This window comes from Lactuca sativa, chromosome 8 (assembly GCF_002870075.4).
Source record: "Lactuca sativa cultivar Salinas chromosome 8, Lsat_Salinas_v11, whole genome shotgun sequence".
NCBI classification, from domain to species: Eukaryota; Viridiplantae; Streptophyta; class Magnoliopsida; order Asterales; family Asteraceae; genus Lactuca; species Lactuca sativa.
Genome location: NC_056630.2, coordinates 339267188 through 339275875, shown reverse-complemented (window position 1 = coordinate 339275875; position 8688 = coordinate 339267188). Strand labels below are relative to the sequence as shown.

Genomic DNA, 8688 nt, shown 5'->3' with positions numbered 1-8688 from the left:
CCTTGTTATGTAGCATATATTTGTACAAGTTTTGGAAATGTTTCATTTTGTTGCGTTACATATGGTTTTTTGTTCTACTTTCACTTTCATATGACTAATTTGTTTACATGACTTAGAGTATGAGTTAACCTAACACTAATAGACGAGACCTGCATAAAAACTTATGTTGAGATGAAAAAAGTTGTTGGTTTGACTGTTTCTACTATAACAAACCAAGTTAATGATAATTTTCTTACAATTGAGTCTGAGAATGAATACAAATTTAAATAGGTAAAAGACTTGTTTAACGATGATGATTGACGTTATTTATTTTACCTTCATGATATTGCAGTTTTTGAAGTTGTGAATGTTATGATCAGATTGTTTTTTGTTAATGGTAAACATCGATATTTTTTATGAAATAAGTTTTTTGAGTTTTTATTATTATAAATACATTCTTTTTTCAATCTTCATTGGTAGTGTTTTTTTTTTTACGTTTTTTTTTCTATCTTAATTTGGCAATTTCTCTATTTAAGCTTATAGTTTTCCATGCCCATAAACCCATAAATCTTTTATCCTACAACATTAACATACTCTTGTGCTTCCATTTTTTTCCAAAACCATTTAACATCTACAATTAATCTATTATTGAGAAGAATTATGGCCATTTTTTTCGTGCAAAAAAAAAAAAAAGCAGACGTCGGATTCTCATTGACAAAACCGTAACTGTTGTACTAAATGCTCTGCCAGTGGCAACATCATGGAGAAACCTTTAGGCCTAAAGACTGTTGGTAGCAAATAGTCACATGTCTACTTGAAAAGAATAGTAGAATTTGAAAGCTAAAATCCATACTGAGCAATGAACCCCACCAGTTGCTACAAACATTTATAGCTCAAACAAACAGAGAGCAAAAGGTTTAAGAAACCAATTCTAAACTAAATTTATAGTCATACCGTACCATAATATACCTACCTTACCTTAAGCTTACTTTAGTGCTTTTCCCCAAAATCTGGATCTGGATGTGGCCCTGAAAACATATCTCAAGCATTTAAAGCCAGCCTCGTAAAAGAGAAGATATCTTTTCTATGGTAATAAATACATGAGATGCTCTCCCCAAAGCATTTACATATTTCCTTTGTCCTCTCTCAAGTGTAGGTCTTGTTTTTATACAGTGACCACAATGCACTTTCAATGTTCATCCCCATATACCATCCATACCCCTCATGATTGTGAGAGAGAGAGAGAGAGAGAGAGAGAGAGTATTTATTAAAGATGAGATCGAGATAGCAGTTGGAACTGGAAATGGAAAAGCAAGCAAGATTACAGAGTGTTTAATAAGTAGAGCAACTCACCTCACCAGTAGTAGTCGGTAGTCCCTCCTAGGCTACATGATGATTGATGGATGATTCAATATCTATTATTATTATTATTATTATTATTGTATGCCTTCCCATAGTCTTCGTGCCTTTGACTTTGACGTTGCTGAAACTCTCCCCCATAACTGTCATGTGACCTCGAAGAAGGATAGGTGTCAATATCTGGATACCTTACCCTTGAATCCATTCCCATATTTCCAGTTCCACCACCATAACCAGAACTCTCATATTCAGGGTAACCATCCTGTTTATAACCACCAAATCCTGAAGCAGGAGGAGGAGGCTGCTGACGCCTTTGAGCCTCAACTTGAAGAAACTCTTCCCACTGCTTTGCATGCATTGCTCGCACCATACCAAACCTCTTCATGTAATCTTCTCTCATTTCCCTCACAGCCTAATAATTAATAATAATAACTAATAACTAAGTAATAGACAAATTATACATATATATAATTAAAAAGATACGAATATGTATGTAGTAGTTAGTGTATACCTGACGATGTCTGTTATTTTCTTCATCTTCTTCCTTATCTCGAATTTCTGTAATGTCCATTGCATCCCTCTGATATTCCAAATGTAAGTCCTCCAATGTCTGTGGGCCGTTACTGCTAGATTGCTTGTCAGTACCATCCACCCATCCTTTGTTCCTTTGCATCGCCCCTGCCCCTGCCCCTGCCCGGCGCTCATCATCATATGAACCACCACCACCACCACCACCACTGTAAGGAGACTTTGAATGAGTTGACCGACCCCGGGCACCATCATTCCCATAAGCTTCACCAAATGAAGAGTGTGTGTTAAACACTTGGAGACTCAAGACAATCTTAAACTCAACCCATCTGGATACATGTGTATATCCGTTCAACCCACAAACTTCACTCATAATTCTTGAACATAACAACACTTACCTCTCGCTGCTGCTGCAAATCAAATTAAGGATAACCAACAAACAACATTACTATTATTATTATTTTATTTTATTTTGAGGCCAAGGGTGGGTCTTAAACTCTTAAACCACACAAGAAAGCATAATATTATCGATATGATATCCCTTACCTAGTTGTGGGGACCCCCTGGGTAACCTATGCACATCTTCAATCATCTTCTCTTGCCTGCTGCTGCTGCTAAACCTCTGGTTATAATGTGATGGATTTCTAGGACTAGGATTATTAGACCTTCCCATTCTAGAGCTAATAGGACTTCTCCCTTCTGGTGACCTTGACCTAGTCACTTTCTTGTCCCCCTCATTTTTAATTTTGTGAACAGCATCTACACCTTTAGCCAATATCAGCCTATCCTTCCCACTAACAATCATAAATTTCTCCTCCATTTTAATTTTGCAACCGATATCTTTCTCAATTTGCCTTATAACCTTCTCGCTAAACAGTGCTTTCACTTGAGGATCTCTTGCAGGAACCCTTTCAAAGAAATCTTGTGACTTGCGATTCGCTCCAAGAGTAGACGGACAACCCTATCCAAATAAAAAATAAAAAAACTAAGAACAACCAACTGCAATGACAGAAACCATTCTATAAGATCTTGAATACCTGAGTAAAGTGGCCAGATTCTCCACATATTTTACAAATCATTTCTTCTTCTTTTCGTTTCTTCCAATTCCTTTCAGTAGCTTTAGATTTCGCCTCCCAGACCTTAGCTTCCCGGCTAGTGAAATCAGTGGGAACAGCATTCGGGTCTCGGGTTCCATCCTCTTCATCAGAGCCAGCATAAGATCTTTTGTTTGCTTTTGTAATTGTGGTGTCGGGCCCACTTGTATTAGTATTACTTCTTGGTGGACCAGTGTATTCCTTGTACAGATCACTAAAATCATCATCAATGTCTGAATCTTCTCTATTGGAGTTGGACATCTTCAGATATTCAAATAACACCTAATTAACCAAACCCTCTATATCAATTATCAAATCAATAATCATCACAATACCACACTTTATACAAACTCAATACCAAATATACTAACTGATCAAATTATAACTTGGAAGACATTTTTACCAACATGGAACATCAGATTACTGGATTAATCAATTCAAATAGTGCATTAATCTTAATCAACTAAGACTACTTCACAAGCGCATAATCCTCAAAAATAAAAAATTAATCCACTGCTTGAACAAAAAAAAAAAGCATTAGTTTATAGACTTGTAGGGGATTTGCTAACACATCCTCCTAGTACTAAGTTGTTCTTATAGATTGAGACTCAAACTGCAATCTCTGTTCAGATCTTTCTAAACTAACCAACATCAAGCACCAGAAACCTTTCACCCCTTAGATCAGTAAGATGTCACTTAATCCCTAAGCTTCTAATTCTATACATCATTATTAGTGATAAACCGCTCTTAGTAATAGAAATATTAGTCACATAATTCCACATGTTACACGAGCTTAAATGCAAATACAAGATAACAACCTGTAGCATTGCATTATGGGTAAGGGCTGTTGATGACATTTTAGAGGCCTCTTGCAACTTATTAACTTTAGGCCCTAAAATTAGTAAGTTTCAAAAGATTAAAAAAAAAATTGTATTTTTGTTTCAAATCATAATATTATTAGGACAAATGTTTTCATTCATAATTGAATACCAAACAACCTTACCTTTATCTGACATTGTCATCTTCTAAACAAAACAAAATTTTCAATTATTTTCTTAATTTTAAGTTTATTTTTACATTTTTCATATCGAAATTCATATTCTTAAAGTCTAGAAGACATTCTAAAGTGTAGAAAGAAACAAAAAAAACTTGATTCGTGAATTGCCTTTTTGACAATCCGGTTTGTCCCTTGTTTTGAAACTTGAAAGAAAGAAATTGAATCAAAAGCTTTCACACAATTTGATATCAAAACAAACATGAAACCTTTCTAAATGTAATATACAACATTTAGTCGTTCTAATCCATCCCCAAATCTTTTAACAATATATAAATCATATCAGCAAATATGGATCCTTTCATTTTACTTTTGTTAACACCTACTTAATAATTTAGAACCATTGATCTGTTGCTCTATTTTTTTCTCTTGATATCTCTTATTTGAAACACAGAGGATATAGGGCAACCATGTTCAAAAGTGAAAACCATACGCTCATTCAAAAGTGAAAACCATGATGAATTTAATTTCTTAATGTCCTTAATCTGCTTTCAGTTAGAAGCATCCTCAACTTATTTTTCTCATATATATTTTATTATGATGCGAGGGATTCAGGGTTTCTTCAACAAAACTCAATGTATGTTGTACATGTATTTCAAAATCCTAAGGAGCTGAAAAACATTAAAAAAAAAAAAAAAAAAGGCTGTGAATTAAGCCGGAAGCAGGGAGAGAAAGTGGAAGCTGGCCGGCGTGAGTCGATTTCCGGCGGCAAATTAGAGAGGGTGACAGAGTAAAAGAAGAGAGACGTGAGGGTGAGTCGTGAATATTGAATGGCAGGCGTGATAGATTGCCAATGAATGATGAAGAAACAAATCGTGAAACGGTGAGACGATGAGTGGCATCCCTCGTCTTCTCCAATCTAAATCATAATTATAATCTAACAGAATCGAAATAGCATCGTATAATAAGTATCGATGACAAGCCTTTAGCGGAACAATTCAAAAGAGATGATAACTTTACCGGAGGATAAGATCAGTGAGCGGCGACAGCAATAGACAGCAAAAGGCAGAGCGAGGTGAGGCAGCTAGGGCTCGTTTTTCACTCCTGCCTGGAGAAGCCCTTAATGTTGTCGAAATACGGACTATATGGCAAAATATGACACGGCGAAAACTCAACTTACACGGTTAATCGATACTAAATGGGTTTGGATTTTGGATAAAAAAAATTAAATTTGTTACTTAAACGGTCATTAAAAAAAATCACTTTTGTTTACTTAAACGGACATAAAATGTACGTAGGCAATCTTATGGTTGAAAATTGCAACTAAAAAAAACAAACAAAAAAACTTTTTTATTTATATCTAAGTTTTTTAATTTCTTTAAAGAAAACAAGGAAAAAAAAGACCCAAACCAAAACCATAAGTAAAAGAAAAGATTTGGGTTTAGTCATTTTGTAATGTAGAAAATAATTTAGGCTTCTATGTCAAAACTTTATTTTCAAATTTTTTTGTTATCTAACAAACTATACGGTCTCTTGATCACTCACTTATCCTTATGATTGTGCCCTCCACCTCTCAATATCATACTTTCTCTATTTTGCCCTCTAATTTGGAAAAGAGAGGGCTTGATATTCAGTCTATTTCATGTTTGTTGTGTGATGATGGTGTGGAGTCGATAAATCATATTTTCTTTGGTTGTCACGTTGCTAATGGTTTTTTGTCTTAGATTGCTAAATGGTGAAAATTTTCTACTCTGATTTTGACTTCCTTTGAAGATTGACTTTCATGGTTCTCTCCATTCCAGTTACAAAAGTCTTATAAAAATTGTTTAGATGTGGTTTTCATGACGATGTGGTGGGTGATTTGGAGTTGTAAAAATAATTTATTGTTTTTAGGTAAGAAGCGGAGATTGGCGGGTCTTTTCGACAACATTTCTACTCAATCATTTTTTGGTTAATTATAGGAGTAGATTGGAATTTATAAGTTGGATCGATTGGCTCTAACACCCTAACATTGTTTTTTTCTTAATGTTCTTGTATTGACTTTTTGGCTTTCCCAGTTAGTTTCTTGCTAGTCTAGTGTGTTCTTAATTTCATTGTTGTTCGGAAAAAAAAAAAAAAAAAAAAAAAAACATCTAGCCCGCATGTAGCACCTGGTTCCTGGTATGTATCTTAATCTAAGTAATTTTTGACATTTTAGCTGGGACTCGGCGAGTTGTAGGCCCGACTCGCCGAGTAGAGATGAGATTTTGAGCACGTTTAAGTTGGCGACTCGGCGAGTCCGCCAGTCTGGAAGAAACCCTAGATCCACGGGTTTTGCACCCTATTTAAACCATGTTATGAGCCCCAAACTCGCCTCCTTCACCCTCAGAGCATCATTTAGCAAACCCTAGCCATTCCTTGAGCATTTTGAGTATTTCTTGTGTGAATCTTGAAGTTTTAAAGAGAAGAAGGAAGCTAGGTCCAAATGAGTAGAAGGAGATCCAAGATCTTGCACCCACTACAAAGTTTATTGAGGTAATAATCAGATTTCTTTTGTTTCTTTGGGTGATTCTCCATTGTTAATCACATTTAGGCCATTTTATCCATCTCTTAGCTTGTTTATAGTAGAGAGATCACTTTGGGTGGATTAGCCTTCGAATCTAGCCATGTTTCAGTTCCAAAAACGTAGATCTAACTCCTTTATGGAGCCATTTTGCATGAAAGCCCTAGATCTACTCTTTTAAGTGTCTTTTGAGTCTTTAAATCCCTTTTCATGCATATGTACACGTAAAGTTGGAAACTTTACGTGGTAAACAAGCCTTAGAAACCCAGATCTATAAGTTGTATGCAGTGGTTTTGAGCAGAATCGATTGTATAGAAGTGCATGCAACCGACTCGGCGAGTCGTTCTTCAGACTCGGCGAGTCGGGTCGTGGGTCCTCGAAATTTTCCCCCTTCTATGTTTATGTCGAATGGAACCAGTGAGTTTTGGGTGAACTCTGTGAGTCGAAGATCGGACTCATTCATGGAGGGACTCGGCGAGTCAATGCCCTGACTCGGCGAGTCCAAGGCAATCTTCATATCCCAAGAACAGACTCGACGAGTTGTTCATACAACTCGACGAGTCCCAGTTGGAGTGTTCATATGATGAAGGAGAACTCGACGAGTTGTTCATACAACTCAGCGAGTCGGATGCAGATTGATTAAGTGTTTGTATCAAATAGGAACTCGTCGAGTCTATGCCAAACTCGACGAGTAGTAGCGAGCAGAATTGAGAATGAGAATAAGGACTTGACGGGTTGGTGGGCCAACTCGACGAGTCAGGTGAACTGTATGTTGACTTTGACCAAGAGATTGACTTTGACCAGGGGTAAAAATAGTCATTTTACCCTCAGTATAGTTATAAGTATTTGATTGAGTGTACTTATGGAAATTGTAGCCGGGGTGAAACTGGAGCCGCAATAGACAAATTCCAGAGCAGTTCATTCAGCAGCTAGACTACGAGGTGAGTCTTCCTTCCAGTAGGAATGGGTCTACGGCCACAATGTCGGCCCATTTAGTAGCAGTAGTTCCAGACCTCGGTCCGATGCAGTAGTTAGATTGCTTGATGTCTTTGTGATTCAAGTATGCTTTGTGTTATATGTTCCGGACTTCGGTCCGATGCAATATAAAATATATGTGCTTATGCTAGTTGATATGTTTATACTAAGCCATGTTATGCTCAGTCAGTTTCCGGACTTCGGTCTGATGCAAGGGACAAGGTCCCAGTTAGTTACGGACTTCGGTTCGATGTAGTTTCTGGGCTTCGGTCCGATACAGAGGGCAAGGCCCTGGTTAGTCCGAGACTTTGGTTCGATGCAGTTTCCGGGCTTCGGTCCGATGCAGGGGCAAGGCCCTGGTTAGTCCCGGACTCCGGTCCGATGCAGTTTCCGGACTTTCGGTCCGATGCAGTGGGCAAGGCCCAGTATGTGTTTATATGATATTTTTTGGTATGTGGTAGTTTGGGGGAGCTCACTAAGCTTCGTGCTTACAGTTTTAGTTTTGATTTCGGGTACTTTCGCTAGTAAAGGGAAGAGCACAGGATGATGGCATCGCACACACCGCAACTTCAGTTTTTGTCCTAAGAGTTGATTATGTAACGCCCGGGTTTCAGGAATAGTCTAGATCAACTATTGTAACTCTTTTTGAAGTAATAAAGATGAAATATTTGAGTATTATGTGTATTTATGTGCTTAAAATTTAATTATAAATGTATAATTAATAAATAATAAAAATAAACGTCAAAATTAAAGTGTGAGATAAGCCCGATATCTCTACATAAAGTTGTAGAATATGTCTCAAGGTTTCCGTACATATAAATAACGCCGAAATCCGAGTTATAACGAAGAAGTTATGGCCTGTCGAAGTTTTACGGCAAAACTGGCACGACACTGGGAAGCGTAAATAGTGATTTTACGATAGAGCGAGATTTAGCCTTAGCAATCTAAATGAAAGTTGTAGGATACATTAAACTAAGAGCTTCGATAAAAAGAACGCCCAAATCTGACTTCGTATGAGGAAGTTATGATTTTTCGAAGTTTCGGCTTAGCAGTGTACAGCCCGAAACTCGAATTTTAGTTCGAGCAGTTTTTGGCTTACGCGACCTAAATGAGAGTTGAAGATATCATTAATAGGAACTCAACGGTAAAAAGACAGATGAAAACGGAGTCCGTATGAAGGAGTTACGAATTCTTCGCGGTCATTTAGCAGTCTAATC

General features: G+C 37.0%; 1 protein-coding gene across 3 annotated transcripts; it reads right to left on the bottom strand.

Annotated features, from left to right (window-relative positions):
- Nucleotides 1-790: 790 nt before the first annotated feature.
- Nucleotides 791-5128, bottom strand: LOC111912443 (uncharacterized). 3 transcript variants are annotated; one of them, XR_008225318.1, is made up of 6 exons: nt 4975-5128; nt 2904-3242; nt 2413-2827; nt 1850-2130; nt 1333-1750; nt 791-1007 (listed from the first exon to the last, which is right to left on the bottom strand). XR_008225318.1 is itself a non-coding variant. In XM_023908200.3 (5 exons), the coding sequence occupies exons 2-5, from the start codon at nt 3219-3221 to the stop codon at nt 1388-1390; spliced, it is 1377 nt and encodes a 458-aa protein (XP_023763968.1). In that variant the 5' UTR covers nt 3222-3242; nt 4975-5128; the 3' UTR covers nt 791-1387. The 3 variants fall into 3 exon arrangements, 2 of the variants coding, with proteins under 2 accessions (XP_023763968.1, XP_052621948.1); XM_023908200.3 differs by having other exon boundaries at nt 791-1750; XM_052765988.1 differs by having other exon boundaries at nt 791-1750; nt 2904-3221; nt 4975-5114.
- Between the last annotated feature and the right edge of the window lie 3560 nt (nt 5129-8688).

Bases quoted from the DNA above. Each gene is read 5' to 3' on its own strand.
- LOC111912443 (XM_023908200.3), bottom strand. From the start codon at position 3,221: ATGTCCAACTCCAATAGAGAAGATTCAGACATTGATGATGATTTTAGT. The intron at 2,131-2,412 runs GTAAGGGATATC...CATTTGGTGAAG, and splicing joins CAGGGGGTCCCCACAACTAG to CTTATGGGAATGATGGTGCC. The intron at 1,751-1,849 runs GTATACACTAAC...ATTAATTATTAG, and splicing joins AAAATAACAGACATCGTCAG to GCTGTGAGGGAAATGAGAGA.